The 27,486-nt window shown below is 39.9% G+C and overlaps 1 protein-coding gene across 1 annotated transcript; it reads right to left on the reverse strand.

Moving 5' to 3' along the window:
- Window positions 1-621: 621 nt before the first annotated feature.
- Window positions 622-27,486, reverse strand: LOC311095376 (nuclear factor 7, brain-like; the record flags this gene model as incomplete). Its single annotated transcript, XM_084133867.1, has 7 exons — window positions 622-1,172; window positions 21,655-21,773; window positions 21,855-21,877; window positions 22,046-22,225; window positions 22,338-22,433; window positions 22,797-22,970; window positions 27,430-27,486. 7 exons carry the CDS (start codon window positions 27,484-27,486, stop codon window positions 622-624), a joined length of 1,200 nt encoding a protein of 399 aa, XP_083989993.1.

Here is a 27,486-nt window from a genome sequence, read left to right on the forward strand (position 1 = left end):
AACTACACCAACCAACGTCAGCAACCCCACACACCAACGCGAAGAATAAAGTGGGGGATCAAGGATGTGCTAGAAACATACCTCTCCTGCCTACGGGGGACTAAAAATAAATAAATGTTAATGAACAAACGTATGCGTTGCATTTACAATTCTGTGAAAACAGGGGGTGCTGCACCTGCACCAAACCAAGATACAAACCAGACAGAAGTGACAGAACCCTGACAAGGATTTCACTGTCAATACTTTATCTTGTCTACATATTATAAACATGAATTTAAACATTTGTATTATTGTATGACTTATTTAATGGTTAAGTATTGAATTTATAAAAATACTAATTACTTTGGGATTTGTGGTTTAAAGTACAGTAAAATTGTTCTTTATCAAATATTATATGCACAAATAAAATCATTTTAGTACATACACACACACACACACACACACACAATTATTACACAATTTATCCAAATGACTCTAATATGCAGAATCAGAAAACAGAACAAAAGTCTAAGGACTGCATCCTTCTATAGTTAAATGGCCCTTGGATAAAAAGAAATTTACATTTTATTATTGTTATTATTGAAGCATGATTTGCAAAACTGTATTAATCTAGAAGCAGAATCAGATTAAACTGTGATTTTCTGCTGTAATAAACAGTTTAACTGGTAAGAACTTCAGAGGAGAAGTTGTGCAGCCATTTAATAAGAATGGAAAGACAGTCTCTGTGAAGGATGTCCTGAATGTGCACAGACAGTCTTTAGTTACAGGATCAGAGAATGACACTGTTCCTCTGTCATAGTCCAGCTGAACTCTCACACGCTGAAGCTTCTGCTTAACAGTAAAGAAAGTCTCGGGTTGCTCTGGGGATTCTGAGCTGTATTTGCTGTTCCAGTACTGGACATACCAGACATTAGAGTTAAAGAAAACCTCTCCCTTCCTTTGGTTTGATGCTGTTGTTATTCCAAGAATCCAGCTTGTATTGTCTCCAACTTCCACATCCCAGCAGTGTGTTCCTGAGTTAAAGCCCTCAGATCCCAGGACACATGCATACCAGTCAAACCTCTCTGGATTATCAGGAAGTGTTTTATCTCCATCACTGAACGACACACTGGTCAGATCAGCAGAGAGTGTTAGACGAGGAGCTGCTGTGTTTGGATCCAGAGTCAACGGAGCTGCAAAGAGAATCAGATTACAGGATGAAATATGATGTATTTAAATGTAAATGTAAAACACAAAGACTTTGTTGAAAGAGATCATAAATTATGCTATCATAACAGTGGTCTCTCAGCAGAGGTGAAAAGAGTAATAAAATATTCTACTCAAGTAAAAGTACTACTACTTCAATCAGTGCTCGAAGTGGGGCGGTACTCACCGGTACGCAGTACCGGCACTTCTGCATTTTACTCCAAAGCGTACCTGCACGTTTTCTTGCGTACCGCTACTTCTCGCATGTAGCCGGTACTCTACCACTGACAAAAAAAGCGTCAGTGTCACGCCCATTTCCCATATATACTCCGTTTGCAATGCGTATGCGGTGCTTTTTTTTTTTTCGCACCCATATTAACAGGTTAGAGCTTCCACACTGCACGCGGATGCGGTCCGGTAATGCGTTCCAGGAGCAGTGCATATACAGCAGTCCAACGATCGTTTCCACACCGAGTCTATTTTCGCTGTGCTGCACGCGCTGAATTAAAGTGACAGCGCGTGGTTCGTGGTCAAAATTAACACAGAATATGACATTATATATAATTTGTATTATTTAAAATTACCTTTAACATTTAAAAACAGACGTTTTCAAATTCCAAAGCTTGCAGAAGGTTCCTAATGGCAATACTGACTTAGGCTACAGCTTTCCTGGTAGCCTTGAGTGAATTAACTTGTCTAAGAAAATGATTCATAAAACGTATAAATATCTGTTGAGCCTATGTTTACTTTCGTCATTGACACAGACGAAAATGAAAAGACTAAGTTCAGCTTTAGGAGGGGAAGAAATAGTCCAGGATAAGAAGACTGAGAGAAAAAGAAATATGAAGATGAGGAGAGAGCAGGTATTGACAAATAATCTAATGACAAGGTTTTAAAGATAGCCTATTTCTTATAATTTTTTGGCCTTCAAAAGTCCTAAATTGCACATATGTAGATCAGAGAAATCCAAATTTTCTCGGGGGAGCATGCCCCCGAACCCCCCTAACTACGGGGGGGGGGCTTGAGTCTGGTTGTACGGGGCACAGGAAATTGTTAATCCGGCCCTGGGTGAAGGCGGTGAGAGTAAGGCAAGAGAGTACCGGCACCTTTTTCCCCCCACTTCAAGCACTGACTTCAATGAAATTTTACTCAAGTACAAGTAAAATTACTGGTCTAAAAATCTACTCAAGTAAACGCAAAAAGTAGCTCATTTACAATTTATTCAGAGTAAAAGTTACTGAGTTACTTTTTTACAGCGGGGGTGTGGTGGTTTTTTTTACAACTCTCCTGTGTAGGGTTGTAACAGGATGAGATTTTCACAGTATGACAACGTCTCAGAAAATCTCCGGTATTAATCAATTATTAAATATATAAACAGCATTATTACATTATGTTTATTATTATTATCATCAGTAATGACAGTTAAATGCTAAATCTACTTTATTCTACTTTATTAAATCTACTTTATTGCAGTAGCTCTAAGGAACATCAACATCTATCAAATCATTCTCCAAATCCATAAAACATTGGTTATTGTCAAATCAAATATGCTGCCATAATACAGAATAATGTGTTTGCATTCATGACTATAGTGGTGTCTCTGTGTGTGCTTATGTGTTGTTGATGCATTCAAATGTGTGTCTATACACTTTTACCCGTGTCTACTGTGTGTGATACCTGTGTTATGTTTTTTTATTTTTTATTATTATTTGCCATCAACCTGCCAGTTGTCCTGATCGGGAATAGTGGTTATGTTATTCTTACTTATCTATATCTAAGGCTTTCTTATTGATATGTATTTATTGTTTTCTCTTAACCATCAACCTGCGGATGAAAATTAGCCTGTTGTTACGAACTGCTCCGAGACACGAAGGTTGAGGATCCAAATGCAGCTTTATTTGAGGGCAATCCAGAAGTGTAATCCAGTGTACAGGCAAGGGTCATACACAGATAGGCAGTCCAAACAAAGAAACAAACAAAACAGGCAGGGACCAGAGGCAAAAGAGTAATCCAGGGAACAGGGCAAGAAATCCAAAAACCAAAATACATGAAACCAAGGAAAACGCTCAGAGATGCAGTGTAACACTTAAACAAAACTCCGCCGTGAGTGAAGGGGTGAACCAGGCTATATGGAGTGAACTAAACAAGATAATGAGATACAGGTGATTGTGATGAGTGCTGATGAGTCCAGGCAGAGAATGATGGGAGATGTAGTCTGTGAGTGAACGTAAGATTCTGGTGTGGAGTGCCCTCTGGTGGCTCTCAAGGGCACTCCAGCTGGTGACCGTTACATAGCCCCCCCTTTAAGGAGCGGATTCCAGACGCTCAGAAACAGTCCATGAGGGTGGTGGAGCAGAGGAGGACCCAGGGGGCGGGATGGAGGGCCAGGCCCGTGAAGTAGAAGAGGACCTGGAGACTGCGGCAAGATGGGAGACAAGCGTGGATCAGGCTGTGCAGGCAACCAGGGCGGATCAGGCTGTGCAGGCGACCAGGGCGGATCAGGCTGTGCAGGCGACCAGGGCGGATCAGGCTGTGCAGGCGACCAGGGCGGATCAGGCTGTGCAGGCGACCAGGGCGGATCAGGCTGTGCAGGCGACCAGGGCGGATCAGGCTGTGCAGGCGACCAGGGCGGAGCAGGCTGTGCAGGCGACCAGGGCGGAGCAGGCTGTGCAGGCGACCAGGGCGGAGCAGGCTGTGCAGGCGACCAGGGCGGAGCAGGCTGTGCAGGTGACCATGGCACAGGAACAGACACCGGCTCAGGAACAGGAACAGGAACAGACAGCGGCTCAGGAACAGGAACAGACACAGGCTCAGGCTCAGGCTCAGGAACAGACACAAGAACAGGAACAGGAACAGACACAGGCTCAGGCTCAGGAACAGACACTGTGTCTGCGGCCATCTCTGCTGAGGGCTCAGGCGACGTGGCGGCGGTCATCTCGTCTGGAGACACTGGCTCAGTGACGGCCATCTTGTCCGAAGACACTGGGTCAGTGGAAACCATCTTGTCCTGAGTCACTGGCTCGGCGGCGACCATCTTGTCCTGAGTCACTGGCTCGGCGGAGACCATCTTGTCCTGAGACACTGGCTCGACAGCGGCCATCTTGTCCGAAGACACTGGCTCAGCGGAAACCATCTTGTCCTGAGTCACTGGCTCGGCGGCGACCATCTTGTCCTGAGTCACTGGCTCGGCGGAGACCATCTTGTCCTGAGACACTGGCTCGACAGCGGCCATCTTGTCCGGAGACACTGGTTCGGCGGAGACCATCTTGTCCTGAGACACAGGTTCGGCGGAGACCATCTTGTCCTGAGACACTGGCTCGGCGGCGGCCATCTTGTCCGGAGACACTGGCTCGGCGGCGGCCATCTTGTACGGAGACACTGGTTCGGCGGAGACCAGCTTGTCCTGAGACACAGGTTCGGCGGAGACCATCTTGTCCTGAGACACTGGCTCGGCGGCAGCCATCTTGTCCGGAGACACTGGCTCGGAGGCGGCCAACTTGTCCGGAGACACTGGCTCGGTAGGCATGACATGAACAGTCTCTTGATCGGCACATGTGACGTGAACAGTCTCTGGATCGGCACATGTGACGTGAACAGTCTCTGGATCGGCAGAAGTGACGTGAACAGTCTCTGGATCGGCACATGTGACGTGAACAGCCTCTGGATCGGCAGAAGTGACGTGAACAGCCTCTGGATCGGCAGAAGTGACGTGAAGCTCTGGCTCGGCAGGACTGACGTGAAGCTCTGGCTCGGCAGGACTGACATGAAGTGACTTAGACCCGGCAGACGCCAGACTCACAGAAAAAGTTGAGCCGCTCAATTGCAGAGCCAAGTTAATATACTGTCCAAGAGTCCCATGAGGATTGTGCAGAGGCATGCTTGAACCGAGCGGCTCAGATAATCCTCCCCGAAAAAATATCATTAAGCATACCTCTTCCATGTAGGTCAGGTGAGCCAGCTCCAAAAAGTCAATCACATAGTCCTCAATGGGTTGATCTCCTTGACGGAGACGCATAAGCTTGACTGCTGGATTCATGATGGCGATCGCTGCTGAATCTTGGTGCGGCAAAGTTTTCTGCCACGAACTGCTCCGAGACACGAAGGTTGAGGATCCAAACGCAGCTTTATTTGAGGGCAATCCAGAGGTGTAATCCAGTGTACAGGCAAGGGTCATACACAGATAGGCAGTCCAAACAAAGAAACAAACGAAACAGGCAGGGACCAGAGGCAAAAGAGTAATCCAGGGAACAGGGCAAGAAATCCAAAAACCAAAATACATGAAACCAAGGAAAACGCTCAGAGATGCAGTGTAACACTTAAACAAAACTTCGCCGTGAGTGAAGGGGTAAACCAGGCTATATGGAGTGAACTAAACAAGATAATGAGATACAGGTGATTGTGATAATGAGTGCTGATGAGTCCAGGCAGAGAATGATGGGAGATGTAGTCTGTGAGTGAACGTAAGATTCTGGTGTGGAGTGCCCTCTGGTGGCTATCAAGGGCACTCCAGCTGGTGACCGTTACACCTGTATGGCTAAATCTGGCACATTTACATGTTGGACTTTTTACTCATGTTGATTAATGTGTGTTGTCCCTTTTACATAAAAAAAATGAAAATAAAAATGAATGAAACATTTTTTTTGGTTGGACAAATGCTTTTATTATAACAAACTTGAAACCATTTGTTTTGTTTATTAAAATTCCAATAAAACATGTCTAATCAACGTAATTCAATAATTGATAATGAATTAGATTAACAACTTATTTTTAACATTAATAATTAATTAAAATGTTTAAGAATAATAGAGTCCTATCAAATTTATTTTATTCAGAAAATAAATGTTTCTTTTTATGATTTAGTACAAATATATTATCAAAACAGTGGTAATCAAATGAAAATTTTAACTTTTATCCTTTTATTTTTTTGGGGAAGTTCTGCAAAACAGATTTACTAAATTAAACCATGGACAAAAAAATATATTATTTGTTTAAATGTTTTAAATTAAATTATGTATTATTAGTATTTTTATTGTTGTTGTTATTATAATGAGAAGTATGTTCTATTGTAGGCCTACAATAGTAATATATTTCTGTCATAATTTCTCCTAGTTAAACTTTTTTTGATGGGTTGTGGTGAAGACGTGTTTCAGAGTGTTTTTTTTTTTTTCTCAATAAAATGGTGAAAATGCTCATTAGCCGTTCTCTCAGAGCAACTCTGGAAATGTTCATGTATTAATGTCCTCATATTGTTTATGAGACACTGAAAACACCATGAGCGCGTCGAGTGCTTGAGTAGTAGACGAAGCGGCACTTCTTATTCACACAGAGACATGCAGAACAAGCAGATTATATATTTACATAGCAGTCTTTTTGCGCTTTAATATTCACAGACATTGGATTTATTGCACAGCTCTACTTGATTTTATTCATCCATCCATCAGTTTGCATGTTTTATGTGACATCTGCGTTATGTAAATCAAGCGAAGCGTTAGCTCTGGCAGGTCACGTTAGTCAAGCTCGCATCAGCTGACTCTCAGCTGATCCACATCTACCTATAGGAATATGACGCCTATCAACGTATACATATATAAGCTTCTTCAGTATTATCAGCAGCTATCGCGTTTCTCAGGAGCTAATTCGTAGGATGGGAGCAGTCATGGGAGTCGTCATCTTCACCTCCACAGCCGATGGAATCCGTAGGACGGGAGCAGAAATCATGTTAATGAATGAGGAAGCACACTGTATTTCATTGCTTAGCTGCGCACTGCATCTGACTCAGAGCTAGAGGGTTGCTTCTCCGACCGGACTACACTAGTTTTAATACTAGTCCTATGGTTATACAAACATGCTAGTTGTATCAGTTTTCTTGCCGCTAGTTGGAGCTATTGATGTAGGGTGTATGCTTCCCCTGCCAAACTACACTAGTTATAGCTATAGTTCTGTGATTTATACAAAATGCTTGTTGTATCAGTTTTCTTGCCGCTAGTCGGAGCTATTGCTTGGGGTGTATGCTTCCCCTGCCAAATTACACTAGTTTAGCAATAGTTCCGCGATTATACAACATGCTTGTTGTATCAGATTTTGCTGCCACTAGGGGTGTAAGCTTCCCCCAATAGATCCCATACAATTATTAACCCTCTGGGGTCTGGGGTGTTTTTGGGGTCCTTGAGATGTTCTGACATGCCCTGACATTTGTGCTTTTTTCAGTTGCTTATAAACATATTAATGGCAAAGGTGTAAATTCACTCTATATAGCACAAACAGGACTACCATAATATGTGAGCCACATGTATGTACATGTTCTCTTACGAGAGATTCTCTCGTACTGCGTAGAATACGCTAGGGGAAAATCCTTTTCCACGAGAATACTGAAGCCAAAAAATTATCCTTAATTTTGCATTAATGTAAAACGCGTTGCTGCAGCATACAGGCATAGGCGAGACAGCTCGCGCGCCTATTGGCTGATCTGCTGGCAACTGCTTGAGCCTATCGAGCGAGACCTAGAGTGACGTCATACCCAATGAGGGCACTTCGCGCCCTCTGCGTCACGTCCCGCCGAAACGGGCGTGGCTTAGGTCTATAAATGTCGCTCGCAGGCTCATATCTCTGATTTTTAATCCTTCAGCGAAGCAACTCACATCGCTGGATCCGAGAAGAAGCCGCGCTGTTGAAGAAGCATCTCAGCGGGACGAGTCGAGAAGCTGCTGGCCGCGCCGCCTTCATCGCCTTCCTGCTGCACTATCCAGCGCCTATATCCTTTTCTCTGCACTGTGTGTGTGCTCGCCGGCGCGACACACACTGACTGAAAGAGCTTGCGTCTTTTTTAAGATGCCTTCCTGCGGCTCGTGCAGAGCCACACTCAGCGACGGGGACTGCCACGTGGTTTGCGTTTCCTGCCTGGGTGAAGAACACGCAGCTCTTGCGCTCGCTGACGGCGGCTGCCCTCACTGCGAGCTATTGCCCATAGCGACTCTGAGGACTCGAAGTACCGAAAAGCTTCCCGGGGTTTCGAAATGGGTGCTGAACATCATAAAAGAAGGCTATTCGCTACAGTTTCGCCGACACCCTCACCGCCACACGGCGCGCGTCGAGACCACGGTAGAATCGAAAGTAGCACATCTACTTCGAGCCGAAATTCTGAAACTACTGAGCAAAGGGGCTATAGAACCCTTATCTCAAGCTCAAAGCGAAGGGGGGCTTTACAGCAGATACTTCCTGGTACCCAAGAAAGACGGGGGTCTCAGACCCATACTAGATCTGCGGCAGCTGAACAGAGCGCTTATGAAGCGTCAGTTCAGGATGCTCACGACCAGAAAAATCCTCGCACATGTTCGCCAAGGGGACTGGTTTGTGTCAATAGATCTAAGGGACGCGTATTTTCAAATACAGATAGCGTCACGTCACAGGCGATTTTTGAGATTCGACTTTGAGGGCCAGGCATATCAGTACACAGTCCTGCCTTTCGGCTTGTCCCTGGCACCCCGTACATTTACGAAGTGCATGGACGCAGCGCTCGTACCCCTCAGACTCCGGGGCATACGAGTGTTGAACTATTTGGACGTTTGGCTGATTCTAGCCCAATCTCACTCAGAGATCGTGGAGCACAGAACCATTTTACTCGATCACCTCGAGAATCTCGGTCTCACAGTAAACTGGGTAAAGAGTTCGCTATTCCCCAGACAGATTATATCTTTTCTGGGAATAGAACTGGACTCGCTGTCAATGACAGCACGCCTGTCATCTCAGCGCACACTGGACATTCAGCGTGCAGTCGGCTCGTTTCGCTGCGGCGCTGTAGTCCCTCTCAAGAAATTTCAAAGGATGCTAGGTCTGATGGCCTCAGCATCATCAGTTCTCCAGTTGGGCCTGCTGCGCATGCGCCCACTGCAGTTCTGGCTCAGAGAGAGAGTGCCTCTAGACCTGTTCGCGTCTCAGGAAAACGCTCACTGTCCAGAATTTTTCTCGAAAAGCAAGGACGCGCTGACCCACATGTGGCCTCGCCGTCCTCTCTACGCTTTTCCCCCTGTCTCCCTCCTGACCAAGGTGGTGGAACGGATCAGGGAAGAAGGATGTTCAGTGCTGCTTGTAGCGTCGCTCTGGACGAGCCAACCTTGGTTCCCAGTTGTGATGCGGTTAGCAAGCACCGCCCCATGGCCAGTGCCTCTGAGGAAGGATCTCCTTTCCCAAGCCAACGGCTCGATCTGGCATCCTCACCCGGAGCTGTGGTTCCTTCATGTGTGGACCATCAATGGGTACCCGCTGACCTCCCACAGGGAGTGTTAAACACGATCATGCAGGCCAGAGCTCCGTCTACGCGACGCCTCTACGCCTCCAAATGGTCGGTGTTTTCTGGCTGGTGCACAGCTCGTGGCTTGTCACCCCTAAATTGCAGAGTGACGGAGGTTCTCTCCTTCCTACAGGAGCTGCTGGATAAGGGCAGGTCCCCTTCCACGCTCAAAGTCTATGTAGCGGCCATAGCAGTGTTCTCTACGACAACGCTTGGCCAGTCTATAGGAAGGAACGATTTAGTCATCCGCTTCCTTAGAGGAGCTAAGAGACTGAATCCTCCCAGACCTCCCACAGTCCCTATATGGGACCTTTCTACGGTACTGAAAGCCATGAAAGGTCATCCTTTTGAGCCCTTGCAGAAGATTGATCTTAAACACCTGTCGTTCAAGACGGCGTTTCTTCTGGCTCTCGCTTCTGTGAAGCGCATAGGGGACTTACACGCGCTCTCAGTGAGCGCGACGTGCATGGAATTTGGGCCTAATGACTCTAGGGTTATACTCAAACCTAAGCACGGTTATGTTCCAAAATCCCTCAATACACCGTTTAGGGCGCAGGTCATTTCCCTGTCTGCCCTACCGGTCACTGAAGGAAATGAGGACGAAAGCTTCCTCTGCCCAGTCAGGGCATTAAGAGCTTATGTGTCTCGCTCGTCTGCCTTCAGACAGACGGAGCAGCTCTTTGTTTCATTCAGCGGGCGTTCTAAGGGACTAGCCGCTTCGAAACAGAGCCTATCCAGATGGATAGTGGACGCGCTAGCGCTAGCTTACACAACCAAGGGCATGCAATGCCCATTGGGTGTCAGGGCGCACTCCACGAGAAGCATGGCTTCATCGTGGGCCTGGTCAAGTGGGATTGCCTTGCAAGATATCTGTATGGCGGCAGGCTGGGCATCTCCGTCTACATTTATAAGGTTTTACAACCTAGAGGTTCCCGCACTACAAGCCAGGCTACTGTCGGTCTAGTACGGCCAAATCTCTTAAACTGACACTGTCAGTCCTGAGTTATACGGCTATTGTGAATAGCAGTGCTGCTCTAAGCAGCTATATGAGGAAGATAGTGGCTGAACCCCTCTTCTTCCAGGATTCCCTGTGAGTCCCCTGGGTGATTGTGCACTATATGAACTCCGGGCTGTCGCCCCTTGAGTCTATGGTGTCAGATCCCAGCACACACGGCGTTTTACATTAGGTTCCCCTAGCGTATTCTACGCAGTACGAGAGAATCTCTCGTAAGAGAACGTACTCGGTTACTAACGTAACCTCGGTTCTCTCTAGAGAGAGGAACGAGTACTGCGTATCCTGCCGTGTGTGCACGCGCTCTGGTTGCTTCACTATGAAAAATCAGAGATATGAGCCCGCGAGCGACATTTATAGACCTAAGCCACGCCCGTTTCGGCTGGACGTGACGCAAAGCGCCCTCATTGGGTATGACGTCACTCTAGGTCTCGCTCGATAGGCTCAAGCAGTTGCCAGCAGATCAGCCAATAGGCGCGCGAGCTGTCTCGCCTATGCCTGTATGCTGCAGCAACGCGTTTTACATTAATGCAAAATTAAGGATAATTTTTTGGCTTCAGTATTCTCGTGGAAAAGGATTTTCCCCTACTCTCTCTAGAGAGAACCGAGGTTACGTTAGTAACCGAGTACGTTTTCATTTTTGAGAGAATAATGTTTATGCATGGTTATCGAAAAAACTAAAAATTAAAGTTTCTGAAATAAGGCCACAAAACACATACTAAATATAGAGTTTTTTCTTCAAAATGATGTGAAAATCATCCTGCCTAATCATTCACATAAAACGATACATTGATTTAAGTTTTGTGAAACACTTTTAGTTTGGAAAGCCAATATGCGGATGGGGCGTAAACGCTCCAACAGCATCATGCATATTTAGTAGTTCACACCTGATGAGACAATGTCCCTGCATACTTAATGAGCCATTCATTCAGGTGTGTCACCTATAGCTAACTTAAATATACAAGCTTCATAAAAATGATCATTCTAGAAGAAAATTTCAGATGGCATTTAGAGGCTTTTGCATCTGAACTCTTCATATATACACACACACATATATATACTTGTTGCATACATACTTGTTGCTTAAGGCTTTCTGGTATTGTTGGTAGCATGCTGTTGCTCAAGCTTTTCAGGTATTGGCAACATGCGTGTTGCCTTGGCTCACTCAGGTAACTACAAAAGCATCCAGATTGCGCTGTCAGTTGGTTTTGGGGGATATTGGCATATGGTTTTGTTTTGGGGGGTTATTGCTGCTCTCCCTGCTCTTATCCATGCTAGGCTGCATGGATGCGCAGGGAGTTCTCGCCCAGAACGGAACCATAGCGCCAATCCAAACTGTATGCTAATTGTCAATCGTATTTGACGTTAGTAGTCCTGACAGAAATCAAGCGTAGCGTTAATTCTGGCAGGTCACGTTAGTCAAGCTCGCATCAGCTGACCCTCAGCTGATCCATGTCTACCTATAGGAATACGACGCCTATCACTGTATACATATATAAGCTTCTTCATTATTATCAGTAGCTATCGCGTTTCTCAGGAGCTAATTATCCTCCCCCATCCCCAGCTCCTCCTGTCCAGTCAGGATTTGGCATTCTGATTCCCCTTGAATCAGAATAAATTCTCGAAATATGTTGTACTTTAAAATCTTGAATTAAATATATTGCAAACTTTCATGTTGGTTCTGTTCTGTTTACCCCAAGGGGGCAGGCTTGTGCAAAATTCTGAATTTCAGAATTGGCCTCCATTCAATTCATGAATTGGAATTTGAATTGAATTTACTCCGCCTCACAGGACGTTGAATTGAATTTGAATTGGAATGACAGGAAGTGGAATTAAATTCATGGCAATTCAAATAAATTCCACACAGTCACACAACATAAAGAATGTGTTGAGTCTCGCATGCATTCAGTGTTAGGAAGGTTACTTTGGAAATGTTATTGCTTACTGTTATTAGTTACCCATTATAAATGTGGTTTGGATTACTTTATTTGGATAACTTTATCAATGCAAAGCAATTTCGTTTTAAGTTGATTAGTAACTAACTGAATTAAACATTTTACCTCAGTAATACAACTAAATACAATTACATTAATTTTGTAATTTAATAACAGAAATTTCATTTCACATAACTATTTACTCCTCAACCCTGCATACATTTTGTTCTAAAATAGATATTGATAAAATTCTTGAAATAAATTACCCCCTCAATGTTGTTTAATTAGTTTTGTTCCAATGTAATTTTCATTTCAAAGTAATCACACAAACACAAAGTTGTTGTAAATTCAGTTATCATTTATTCCAATGCAAAAAATTACTGAGCAACACTGTTGCATCTAATTCTCAATAGCTCCTCAAATGTTTTTTCATTGAGTCTGCACCGTTCTGGGCCGGGTTTCCCGATAACGATGTATCTTAGCTCTTAAGAGCGCTTTCTACGTGCAAAGTTACGAACGCTCGCAGCAATTCCACGAGCGTTTCCCAAAAAGGCACTTAACATGAACGCGCGAGAACGCGCTCTACGTGCTACTTAAGAATCGCTGTCCATTCGTGATTAGCTGAAACATAACCTTATATGGAATCGTATTCTGAACATTTAACCTAATAATTGTCATCTGTTGTGGATTAGCAATCAAGACAAGTCTATATAAAGCACCTACAGACGGAGGCACTGACAAAATGGCTAAAAAAAAAAAAAAAAAAAAACACACGAAAAGATACCTTTCAAAAAGATGAAATGAATGTCCTTTTAGAGGAGATAGAGCGAAACAAAGATGCAATTTTTAACAGATTTAAAGGATTTCTTTAATTTATTTTGTTGTTCATTCATTTAATTTTGATTAAAATTATTAGATTAAATTATTTCAATTTTTTTGTTTTGTTTTCTGACCTTTTTAATTATTTAATTTATACATTAATTTAACCAACAACAAAAAAGAGTAATAAAGTGTACAATAAAGTACAATCAAAACCTTATATTATAATCACATACATTTGAATAAAGTTAAAGGTGTAATCTGCCGGTTGTCCTGCAGGTGTCCTCATAAATCTGTCTTCTTACGATGCACTTGGGGATGTACGATTACTCCAGAGCACTCGTAGTTCTACGAAGATTTTCAAGTGCTACTTAAGCTACGATGCTTTTGGGAAACATGGAGTCATGTTCCATCATGTTCCACAAAATTACAATTACAATAAATCAAACTTAATTATTTGTTCTGTGACTAGTGCTTTTAACATTCATTGCTGGGGGAAAACATATCCTTTTAATGTAATCTGTACAAGTAGTTCAAACTAATATCATTTATAATGCAATCATATCTGACATATACTGTAAAGCTTCATTGTTAAACACTTCACTTAAAATATGTATGTGAATTTCTTTGAATTTTTATTGAATTGCAATTCTGCTTCCTTTAATTCAAATTAATTGTAATTGTAATTCTAGATCCTGTTTTTGACATCAATTCAAATTCAATTCAAATTCAAGAAATTGAATTGGAATTAAGGAGTCATTCTCAATTCAATTCTGAATTGTGCACAAGCCTGCAAGGGGGGTTATTGCTGCTCTCCCTGCTCTTATCCATGCTAGGCTGCATGGATGCGCAGGGAGTTCTCGCCTAGAACGGAACCATACCGCCAATCCAAACTGTATGCTAATTGTCAATCGTATTTGACGGTAGTGGTCCTGACAGAAATGCCATTTTCATGCCTGGATTCTGGAATTCCCTCTGAATCACGGAAATCATTCAGCCTTAAGTTATAAACGGGACATGGGTCATTACTGGGATTCCGTCATATTTCAACTTGGATTTTTTTTTTTACTACATATAAATCATTTTCTAAATAGCCCACATCATTAGGCACATTTTAAACCAAAAATATTAATGTGACAAGGTTGAGAATAGTGTGACGGGGTTGAAGACTGTAACCGTTTTGAAGGGAGGCATTGTCTTCAATTTTATATATATATATATATATATATATATATATATATATATATATATATATATATATATATATATATATATTATTTTTTCTCATATCGTGCCCTTCTTTGTGGATCAACATTATCTGCATATATAACACTGTCTTTCTGCTGCTGATGTGATGGCCATTTCTGAGATAAGAAGCTTGTCAGTGTTTAAGTGGACACATTACATCAAATACTCTGTTTATAACAGAATTATGAGTTTCCATGAATTTGGTAAGTATATCTTTAATGAAACATGACTATTTTATATATATATATATATATATATATATATATATATATATATATATATATATATATATATATATATTTTTTTTTTTATTTTTTTTTTATTTATTTTTTTAATGATCCATAAATTAAGTGAAAAACTGTTGAGGTTGAGGTTTTTCTGCACAAAATGGCTACTGCTCGTCTTGTAGTGTAGGAGACCATACATGGCAGCAATGAAACAAGTACATTGTATATACTTATGGATTAAAATAAAATTCAGAAAAATAATAATTTTCCATCTTAATTTTTATGTGATGGGGTTGAGTTGTTAAGGTTGACAGAGCCCTCCCTTGACTATAATAGGCATAATAAAAAGTATGATACTTACCATCTTATGCAACACTGTTAAAAAGACCTGAATGATGTAATTTCTGGTCAGTTATGTCACATATGGGTGGAGTCTAAATTATTATAGGTGGAGAATAGTTGGCGTGACGGGGTTGAGTTCAGACTGAGGGACATCACTTTATAGTCTGTTTTTTATCAAATATAAAATATAAAAAATAAATATTAAAATATTAAAATAAATAAAAAATTCACAAGAAAGTAATACAAATAAATACTTATAACACTGACAACAAAATTTGACACTGTGTGCATTTTGTTTAATATTTTCTAAGTACAAATTCAGTGAAGTCCCAGATAATGAACCTGACAAAATGCTTAGTTTACAATAGAAATAAGACATCATTTTATGAAAAAAAAATAAAATAAATGCAATATTTTTTTCAAAATATTGTTGAAAGCATTTAATATTTAATTTTGGTGAACCGCCACTTTAAAAGTCTGGGGGACTGAAATATTACCGAATCCCAGGAATGACCCACATCCCTTTATCTGCACAGAGCGATTGTGTTCTTTGTTAACTCTTTTTGTGTCCACATTTTTTGCAAATTGGATATCTATCCCCGAGGACAACCATGCGTATTTTCTACATCCAAATTATTTCCATTCTGGCCATGGTTTATGGAGCTTAAAATATGACAATATGATTTGAATTTGAATTGTGTAAATCTGAATTATTTACAAGTGAAATCTAACAAAATTGAATTTTAGGTGGTAGTTTAAATAGTTCTGAATTTGATTTATTTTTAACGAATATTGAACATTTGAAATTTAACAAATTGAAATGTTTTTATGGCTGAATTTTATAGACATGTATTTTCAAACAGCTAGTTTTTTTGTTCTGAATTCGTATACTGCAAATATTCAGTTTAAAAAAATACAGATTCAAGTTTTCAAGATGAAGAAATTCGGAACTTCAAATTCAGTTTTCTAAAATTCAATCTCAAAAATTCAAGTTCAAAAATTCAGATCTTACAGAAAGTAGGTCACAGGTCATCCACAGGGAAGTGTAGAGGATCTCAGATAAGTCGAACAGAGCATTTTGGCTGCACTGCAGTTTTCTGCCGCAAACGCGGTGGTGGTTCAAGAGAATCCGTGTATCTTTCGTTCAGTCGTTTTTTTATTTAATATTAAGAGTAGAAAAATGAGAAAACAGCTTGAGTATTAGATTTCTAATATTCTAGTAATAATAGTCCGCTGCTGCAGTTGCAGGACCTTACAAAACGCGTGTATTGCAACTATAGGCTACATTTAATTTTCTTATCAAACAACTAGACTAACAAATGGCTCGGTACAACAGAAGAGCCTAGAAAGGGCTTTTTCTCTGTGTAGACCAGCAGTTGGTCTGAATTTGCTATAACCTATAGCCTATTTTCTGGACTGTATAGGCTAAGTCACGTTTTATCATGAAACACGCTGTGATTTATTCCAAAGTGACTCAGGCATATATAATGCATTTAACGTTAAATAATCTAAATGTTGATTTTCAAAAGTAGGCGCGCCAAGAAGGCTATTCTCTGTATTTTGGTTCATTTTTGGTGTGCGCCAGAAAGATCTAAAGAGACCGAGACGCGCTAAAGCAGCGCATCATGTTGTTTTATTTATTTTTCAATGACATGATATTTTGTAGTCACTTTGAATGTACACAAATAAAAATATACATTTTACTGTTTCGAATGATGTCATATTATCTGTATGACTATAAATAACAGAATATTAAGTTATTTCCCAGCAGTGGAACAAATCCAAGTGATGGCGCTCGCGCATCGCGCTCTCACACAACATAGTAGGCTATCAGTTCTGGCGTTGCTTCATATCGACTGTTCATACAGTCTGTTCATTATCAAAATGAAACACAGTCAACCAAACATATAAAAAGTTTTTCTGCCTAATTTAATTGGTCTGCTGTACAATATAAAGGGCAAGCTGCGCCGCACACAGTCCTACTTGTTATTCCAAACATTTCCCTTGCTGTGAAGACGCTGATTTAGCCTATACATGTATTTTGGGACTCGACTGAAGTATGACGCCTTTTTATTTGTATTATAATATAATATATTCAAATACATAATCTTCTGAGTTTTATGATGTAGGCCTTGTGTGTTTTATTAAAATGTATTATAATTTACATCTCAAAAGGATGACCTTTGTGCATTCTCTGACATTATATTAATTTATTTAATTAATATTGAGTATCAATTGATGTTAAACAAAACAGTGTGTTATTTTCTCTGGCAACTAAACTTCCACAAAAAAAAAAAAAAAAAAACTTCCAAAGCAAAGCCATTGTGCGTTCTCTCCGCGCTCCGCAGCTTTTCCACACAGATTTTGAGAACTGGCCAGCTAAAAAAAATAGGCCAAAGAAGTAGACTAACGTAGCCTGGCAAGCCAGACCTACATCAAGATGTTAGGTCTGGAAACTCACCATAGACACGGCTCAATCCGAGGGGCGGGATAAATGGCTGTCTTTCAAATTCACTCTGCACGCAATAGGACAGCGCTTCAACCAACCAGAGCGTTTTCCCAACAGCAGAGCTTAGTTGATAGATTCAACTTTTGCCATATCTGGCCGGCAAAATGACGAACACATCTTCCTTTTTTTAAGAATGACTTAAGTGCCGTTCTTTGCTCTTTTCTCAAAGAAAAACTTAAATCCAAGTCCTCCAGAGTCGCGGCCAAAGCCGATTCGAAAGACCGTTGTTCTCCATCCGCAGCCGTCATTCTTTGTTTTCAAGTGGCAGCCGTCGCAACTCTGTCGTCATATGTTAAGCCCGCCACCCCCTACTCTATACACGACGTGATTGGCCTGACCCAATTTAGGTTTTTGCAGCTAGAAGGTCTATTGAGAGTTGCTAGACCCACCTGGCTGCAAAATACATTTTGCTGCCGCTAGGGTGCGTCTAGATTTCTAGGCTAAGACTAACGGCTAGTGTCCGGGAAATGCGAGGTACGTTCATATTTATAAATAAACATAACTGATTTTGTCTACACCTAAATACATTTCCTAATAATAACAGTGATTAAGCCCAAATGTGGGTGGGGGTAATGAACACAATATGTTTGTTTTTTTGTTGTTGTTTTTTGCCCAAATGGTCTCCACTCTATGCATTTTGTAATAACTAGTGCAAAATGCCCATGAAAAATCAGTTTTTGTGTGTGTTTTTAGTAATTGTTGATTTGGTGTGTTTGAGTGCTCATTGTTACAATTACACAGCAAAAGTTCAGTGACAATTTTATTTGTGCATGGTAGAAAGCATACAGTGAACTCAGAGAAAACGCTATGCTTGAGCAAACAGTTTGTGAATAGGCAACTACAAATGATGCCTGTGAAAGAGAATGTGAACGCATTGAATAGGATATGTTTAGCTGGTGAATAGCATAGGCTACTATTACACAGTAGCGATAATGTTAAGCGCACCAGAATCTATCTATAAATTACAGAAGTAAACAGCATAGCTGACTTATAGATTCAGTTTACATCCACAAATGAATATGAATTACATCCACAATGAATTACATCCACATCCGTCGATTCAGGGAGCAGTGCAAAGTGCCCGTGCAAAATCAGTTTTTGTGTGTGTTTTTAGTAATTGTTGGTTTCTTGGTAAAGAAACAAAATCAGTTTTTGTGTGTGTTTTTAGTAATTGTTGGTTTCTTGGTAAAGAAAACTATAATATTCAGAAGGAACCAAACTAAAATATTCAGAAGTAAACAGTGTAGCTGACAGAGTGTTTATGTCAGAATGTTTATTTTTAAACCACAACCTTCTTGGGGCTTCTTTGACTGATACAACCCTCTAATGTCAGAATGTTTATTTTTAAACCACAACCTTCTTGGGGCTTCTTTGACCGATACAACCCTCTAATGTCAGAATGTTTATTTTTAAACCACAACCTTTTAAAAATGATATATTTAACGATATCTTTAGCATTTCTCATCCAAAAAACGTCAAACTTGGCACTGCACTTACTCGTGCCCGTGGCAAGACACCTGTCGAATTTGAAATCCATCGGACTAACGGTTCGAGAGATATGTGGTTAACAGACACACACACAGACAGACAGACATACAGACAGACAGACAGACGTTCCTGTAATTTATAGATAGATACAGCAACATTTTTTAACTGACCGTATTTGCCAGAAAATAAGTCGCATGCACATGAGTGCAAGTCACACTGGATCATGTTGAGAGAGAAACACGTCATAAAATAAAAAAAAAACATTTTAATATAAGCCTATTCAGCAATAGTGTAAAAGACCTGTAAATAAAATAGCCTACAACATTTACATGATAAACACTGTTAACATGTAGGCTATGTGTTGCCTATTTTACTTTCCCTTACTGTATGACAAATGAATGCAGAAAACAACAAGAATGAAAAATAAGTAGTATATGTATAATAAAATAATATAGGCTACATAGACTATAAAAATAGCCTATATTGTGCCCTTTATTACAAACAACATTTAGCCTTTTTTAAATGCCAAGCCTAAACAAATTTATTTAAATCGAAACGGTCGCGCATCTCTCATTCAGTCAAAAGTTTTCATATTTGCAATGTAACATGGGGTTGCTAACTATTAATATAAAGAAGGCTTCATACTTCAGTCGAGTCCCAAAATACACGTATAGGCTAAATCAGCGTCTTCACAGCAAGGGAAATGTTTGGTATAACAAGTAGGACTGTGTGCGGCACAGCTTGCCCGTTATATTGTACAACAGACCAATTAAATTAGGCAGAATAACTTTTTATATGTTTGGTTGACTGTGTTTCATTTTGATAATGAACAGTCTGCGATATGAAGCAACGCCAGAACTGATAGGCTACTATGTTGTGTGAGAGCGCGATGCGCGAGCGCCATCACTTGGATTTGTTCCACTGCTGGGAAATAACTTAATACTCTGTTATTTATAGTCATACAGATAATATGACATCATTCGAAACAGTAAAATGTATATTTTTATTTGTGTACATTCAAAATGACTACAAAATATCATGTCATTGAAAAATAAATAAAACAACATGATGTCTCGGTCTCTTTAGATCTTTCTGGCACACACCAAAAATGAACCAAAATACAGAGAATAGCCTTCTTGGCGCGCCTACTTTTGAAAGTCAACATTTAGATTATTTAACGTCAAATGCATTATATATGCCTGAGTCACTTTGGAATAAATCACAGCGTGTTTCATGATAAAACGTGACTTAGCCTATACAGTCCAGAAAATAGGCTATAGGTTATAGCAAATTCAGACCAACTGCTGGTCTACACAGAGAAAAGGCCCTTTCTAGGCTCTTCTGTTGTACCGAGCCATTCGTTAGTCTAGTTGTTTGATGAGAAAATTAAATGTAGCCTATTTGCAATACACGCGTTTTGTAAGCTCCGTGCAACTGCAGCAGCGGACTATTATTACTAGAATATTAGAAATCTAATACTCAAGCTGTTTTCTCATTTTTCTACTCTTAATATTAAATAAAAAAACGACTGAACGAAAGATACACGGATTCTCTTGAACCAACTGAATATTTGCACATATTTGCACGAATTCAGAACAAAAAAACTAGCTGTTTGAAAATACATGTCTATAAAATTCAGCCATAAAAACATTTCAATTTGTTAAATTTCAAATGTTCAATATTCGTTTTAAAAAAAAATCTAATTCAGAACTATTTAAACTACCACCTAAAATTCAATTTTGTTAGATTACACTTGTAAATAATTCAAATTTACACAATTCAAATTCAAATCCAAATCATATTGTCATATTTTAAGCTCCATAATGGTTTGCTTCATAAGAATTCCACGGCTCGCTTTCAGCTGGGTCTGCATCACTTTTTTTTTTACTCAATAACAGATATGATTTAAAATGTAGTGAAGTACAATACTTCAAAAGTAGAAGTACACAAAAAAACTACTTAACGCAAGTAATTGTAATTTGTTACTTTCCACCTCTGTCTCTCAGTTACTGTCAGAATGGTCAGAATCAGTATTCAATAAACACGATTGTATCATAATACATAAGCATAAACTATGAGTAATAGACTTTTCATTATGAGTTTGCTGTATGATCTGATGATTTTCTGAAATGCAGTTCAGATTCACTTAGAAATTGAAGTGATAATAAAATATATTCAAATGTTAAAGGTGCTCTAAGTGATGTCACGTGTTTTTTAGGCCAAAATATTTTTGGCCACATACAGCAAACATCTCCTCACCATCCGCTAGCTGCCTGTCCCCTGAACACACTGTAAAAAAACGCGGTCTCTCTAGACACCACAGGCTCCACAAACAGCAACAAAAACAAACTGGGCTCACCCGCACAACGAAACATAACAAACTGTTCCAGCCAATAACTGACACGAATGATTTGGGGGTGGGGTTTGGGGGGTTAGTGCGCGGATGAGGAGGAGGGAGGGTCTAGCTAGCCTCCGTTTTGTTTGACAATACTTCGAACGTCAACAAGAAGTGAGGTCACCCAACATCACTTAGAGCACCTTTAATGTTGTGTGTTTATATCTGAACTATCTTCTGCACTGGTGTCAAATCTGCTGAGACTCACTGTGTTGGACAGTTTCCAGCATCTTCTTCCAGACTCTGAACGGCAGGTTACCCAGATAACGCGACACATGAATCAAAGCTCCAGAACTCATCCGTGGATCCGGCTGTGAGATCTGGACTCTGAGGAACATTCAGGAGTCAGAACTGCAGTGAATTTGAGTTCAGATCCACTGAGAGAAGAGATACGAGCAGCTCACTTACCTTTCCATCGTGACTTTAAAGTTCTGGAAAATATAGAGTTTGAAAACATTTTAATATCTTATCAAACACTCTTAGTGTCAATGAGTCTCTCTATACAAGTTGTTTTCTGCACAGAGAATGAAGCCAGATTGATTTGTAACCTTTATAAACGAGAGGTCATTGTCTTTCATCATCTCCTCCATGTCTCTGATTGTGTGTGAAAGAGCTGAGATGTGTGTGTTCATCTCCTCCAGCTTCTCCTTCATCCTCTGCTTCTTCTGCTCCTCTTCCTCTCTCAGTGCAGTGATTGTAGCTTCTTCTTCGTCTCTGAGAAACTGATGAAGCTTCTCAAACTCTTCTTTAATCTGACGCTCTGTGTGCTCAGCTTGAGACTGAAATCAAATCACATTCACTTCAGTCAGCGCTGTATGAACACACACTCCACTAATGTCAATAATAAACTCTGTGTGTGAATGTTGAGTATTTAACTCTTTATATCCTCACCTTGATGTGTTCAATTGTTTCATCACACTTTTTCTTCATTTCTTCTCCATGTTTGAGCTTGTCTTGTAAGGACGTCAGTGCTGTATTCAATTCCTCCTACAGGTTAAGATGAAAATCTGTGAAACGTATTCAGCTATAAGAAGTTTAAACATTGTATGTTTGGATGTTTTTATTGTTATATTATGTATATGTTGAAAAGGTTACAGTATTAGTGTCTTAAATCACATATTATTAATTAAAAAAAAAAATGAATAACATGACATTTCTATTTTTTGCTATTACTTTTAAGAAGATTTGAACATCAGAGCTGAAGTTGAAGATTAGTGCAGGATTTTATATCAGTAGTAAGTCAGAGAGATTTAGTTTAAGTATTGTATACACAAATAATACTGTTTCTATGTTTACTGCACTGTATTTAGCACTGTGTTTAGCATATGAAATGAGAGACATTTGTCTTACCTTGTAAGATGAAAGCACTTCACTGATGGGTCTGAATGTGTGATTGTTATGTTTTCGTGAATTAATACACACTAAACACACAGGCTGTTTGTCCTCCTGACAGAAGAGTTTGAGTTTCTCACTGTGTAAACTGCAGATCTCCTCAGATCCTGATGAACGTTTCTCATTTCTCTCCTTTATCAATGAATCACACAAGTTTTTTAACGCTAGATTAACTGGAGGATGACGTTTTGAGGATCTTTTCCTGCAGACAGGACACTCCTGAGTTTTCTTAGTTTTCCAGAACTGTTTTAGACACTCTTTACAAATACTGTGACTACAGGACAGAAGAACAGGAGTCTTGAAGATTTCACAGCAAACAGGACAAGAAAGCTCTTCCACAGATTTTGAATCCATTTCCTCGTCTTGTAAAAGATCCAATGATCTACAATTGACTTTTACTTTCTGAACTTTGGTTTAAAGAGTAAATAACTATTACAATCAAATTCTAATCTGGTTTCAATCAGAAATACACAAAAACCCTAATATAATGTGTCCTCCTCTGTTCTTCACGACTCGTTTTGGCTTTCAGTAAAAATGAAAGGTAGATATATTAAGACAGTCACATCATAAGACAGTCAGTTCTTGGAAGGTTTTGTAAGAGGGTGGAGTTTCTGATGACCTTTTGAAGCTTCTGGGGCTGGTTGCGCTGAAACTAGTCTTATAAGTTAGTCATACATTTTTTTCTTTAAGACTATTCATAACTTTTCTAAGTCAGTTACATAAAATGTACACTGGCCTAATATGATACAAAAAAATAAAAATAAAATAAGGCTGATTAGCTGCCCGCTTTCTGGATTACACTTTTTGCCTGTGTTTTCTGCCCTGTTGCTCATTTGGATTGTTCACCCATGTGATTGACCTTTTGCCTGTAATTTAAAATTATGATTCTGGATTGCCCCTGTAAAGGGGAGCAGTTCGTAACAAAGACACTGTCTTAACATAATAACTATGTTTATTCAGCTTGTTCCTGAAGACAGACTGGATGTATAGTTTTATTTTATTTGTGCTTTCAAGCATATTCTGGATTTAATGAAATTAATAAAGAATTAAGTGAAAAACAACAACAACAAAAAAAACATTTTAAGAGAATTTAATTCTGTAAAACAAAATAAGTTTAATAAGGGACTGTTCGTTTTTTATTTAAGGGGCTACCGGAGGAGTTTTGAGATCTGTAGTCAAAAAATACATGACCCTCCCTTCGCCAGCAATACATTTTTCTATGACCCTCCAAAATGATTGTGAAAAAAGGCATGACCCTCCCCGATAATTTATTGATTAGCCTACTTCTGGTTTGCGTTTGGCAAAGATGTTCAGATAGCCATTGTTTTTTATAACCATAAACTCCTGCTTTCTCATCTTACTAGGGCTGTAACGATAGACCAAACCTACGATTCGGTTCGTATCACGATTTTTGATTTTAGATTTGAAAAAAATCTTGTTTTCGGTGCTGATGCGGTGTGACGCGTTCAACAGGAGCTGCCAACAAAGCATCTAAAAGCTGTCACAAAGAACCGGCAAAAGTAATTATTATGAATATGTCAAATATAGCAAGGAGACATTTTAATTGTTTATTAATAAACAAGTGTTTTCTGTGTCGACCGCTGTCGATGCTGACTCGCGATCTTCGCATTAGTGAACGTGCCAGAAAGAAATGCACATTAGCCTACATACGGATTACATAAGTAGAGAACAGTCTGTTTTCCTTCGTTTTGAATTGTTCTGTTTAAAAGTAGACATTTCAAGCTCTCTATATATTTATCAGGTCTGTGAGGCAAGTACCTTATACGCTGAGATTCGGTTCATTTATGAGACGAGAGTCCAGTTCACTCGCCGGCGCCTCCATGTCATGATTATCTATATTTACTTCTTATTTATTAAATCCAGGCAATTGGTTGATGAAACATTGATTAAAATTAAGATACAATTAATAAAAAAACGAAATTCACTTTAAAGAAAGGCTTTGTGCTTTCTGTTTGAGGTCTCTGTGAAAGTTTTAAAGTCGCTCTCAGAACGGTAATGTCCGTAATGGAGAACTGTCACGTCCATAACATTGTTTTTTCCCTCATAAATGCATTGTTTTTTATCTTTTTAAAATAAAATAAAAATAATATTTTATGTTCTGTGGAGGCCGACCCTTCTTCATCCAGTGGGAAGGCTATATTAGGCTACTTTTGGTTTGCGCAGTGTAATTCATAGAATTACTAAAAAATATTTTGCCACCTAAAAGTTAAAGATTTTTTGTGTCACGTCACATGTGTATTTCCATAATATTAAATATAAAACGCATGTGTAGACTGATATTTTTCTAATGTCTTGACTCCTTTATTAAGGGAGTATGATATAAACAGACGTTTCAATATATTGGTATTAAATGCATTTTCTGAGAATTTATATTTCAAGTTTTGACTGCAAATGTCACGTCCATAACGCTGGAATTGCCCAATTTTAACGAATTTATCCTCAACTTTTTTTGGTGTAGGTCTACGTATTTTTTATGTTAACTTCAAATAATACTAATAGTAATTTAAAGATGTGGTAGCCCTACATCTTACACATCACACTCCACTGTTATGGTGGTAATTTCAGTAGATTTACTCACTAACATTATTGTGAAAACAAAATAAGAATGGAAACTAAAATATGGTAGTATCGCGCTACAGCGCACATTCTATCAGCTGCAGTTCTGGCGCCTCAATCCCAATACCGTAAAACTCAACGTACATTCACATCACATGTTAATGCAGCGGTAGAGTTACACTCACATGACACTGCACTTATTCGCAATCCTAAATGTTCATTATTTGCTCGTGCTTTAAAGCTTTGCCGGGTAAACATTTCATTGGCGTTCTGTTCTGACATGATGCACTTTTTCTGAGCGCGTACTGAAGTGCGCACGCACTGTCAAACAGCGCCAAACTGGATTTTTGTTGGGTCAGACGCATCTGATAGCGACGGGGGGCAGAGACCGCGAGAGCTACATGGAGCTACATGTAAAAAAAAATATGCACCAAACAAGCCACTTTGAAATGTTGCTGTTTTCACAAAAGTTGGGTGACCCTCCCCTCAACAAAGAATAAAAAGACATGACCCTCCCCTATTTTCCTCCGGTGGCCCCTTCCATAAATACCGAACGGTCCCTAAAATATATATTTAGGCATATCTAGAGTGAGACTGTCAATGGGTGCGTCTCAATCCGCTCCCTAGTTCACTACTGATCAGGAAGTTGTCTGTCTCAATCGCAAATTCCTTCCAGTGCACTGAAACCTTCTTACAATACACTGTGAACACCCTCCTTTCTGTTCGCAGTACTTAGTAGATTGTCCTCACTCAATGGCTGGTTGTCTAAGTGGTGTCCGCAAAATAATATAGGGTTCATAGATAATTGAAAAAGTTTTTGGGGCAGACCTGACCTGTTGAAAAGAGGTGGTATTCATTCCTCCTGGGATGGTGCTGCTCTTCTCTCTAGTAATATGGCACATAGTCTTAGAGCTCAAACATGACTTGGGGCTCAGGTCAGGAAGCAGACAGACTGGCTAAACCGACCGTCTGCTAGCTGTCTCACGTCACTGAGGTCAGATACATCCCATCACATAGAGCCTCTTTCATGTAGATATCATCAGGACATACAAAAAACTTTCAAACCCGTCTAAGGGTAAAAATTTAATTGATGTTCAACAAATAAAAAACAGATGTAATACAAATGAGCAAATGATTAAGCTTGGGTTGCTGAATATTAGATCCCTTACTTCAAAAACACGTATTGTTAATGATATGATTACTGACTATAATCTAGATGTGCTGCGTTTGACAGAAACCTGGCTAAAACCAAACGATTACATTACTTTAAATGAGTCCACCCTGCAAGATTACTGTTATAAACATGAACCTCGTCTGAAGGCACTTTTTGCCTGTGTTTTCTGCCCTGTTGCTGATTTGGATTGTTCACCCATGTGATTGACCTTTTGCCTGTTATTTAGATTATGATTCTGGATTGCCCCTGTAAAGGGGAGCAGTTTGTAACAAAGACACTGTCTTACAGTTTTTCTCCATTGGTTTGGCTCATTTCTTGAAACAGAAATGACATTCTCAAAACAACATGGACAAACCTCCAAACCACTTGGCAATTGTTCACAACAGAATTGAATTTCTCATTCATTTTATCAAATTGCAAATGTCTAAGTACATGTCTCAATGTCTCAGTACATCTTTGCAAATGATTAAGTACAGGTAGCCTACATTTAGCACAATTTCCAAGTGAATAGATCTTGTTGATCTAAACTGATTGTTGATTCTCAGTCTAATGGTTGTTCGCTCCAAAACATGTCAGCGTCATTTCATTGTATAAGTCATCACATGCACAATATTCTGTTCAATTGTCAAAATTAGTCAAGAACATAATACCATGAATACCATATGTGTGTGTGTATATATATATATACTGTATATATACTGTATATATACTGTATATATATATAATACCATATAATATTATTGGCCTATTGGCCACCAGGCCATGGTGGATGTCCCAGGCCAGTGAGGGGGCAATATAACTATGTGTGCTGCCATATCTGAGAATGGTGTGGCCACTCACATCCCCAGTCTTGGCCCATATACACAGAAGCTCCTGATCTTCTTGGACCGCCTTCAT

Source organism: Abramis brama (assembly GCF_963993115.1).
Source record: "Abramis brama genome assembly, chromosome: 13".
Taxonomy (NCBI): Eukaryota; Metazoa; Chordata; class Actinopteri; order Cypriniformes; family Leuciscidae; genus Abramis; species Abramis brama.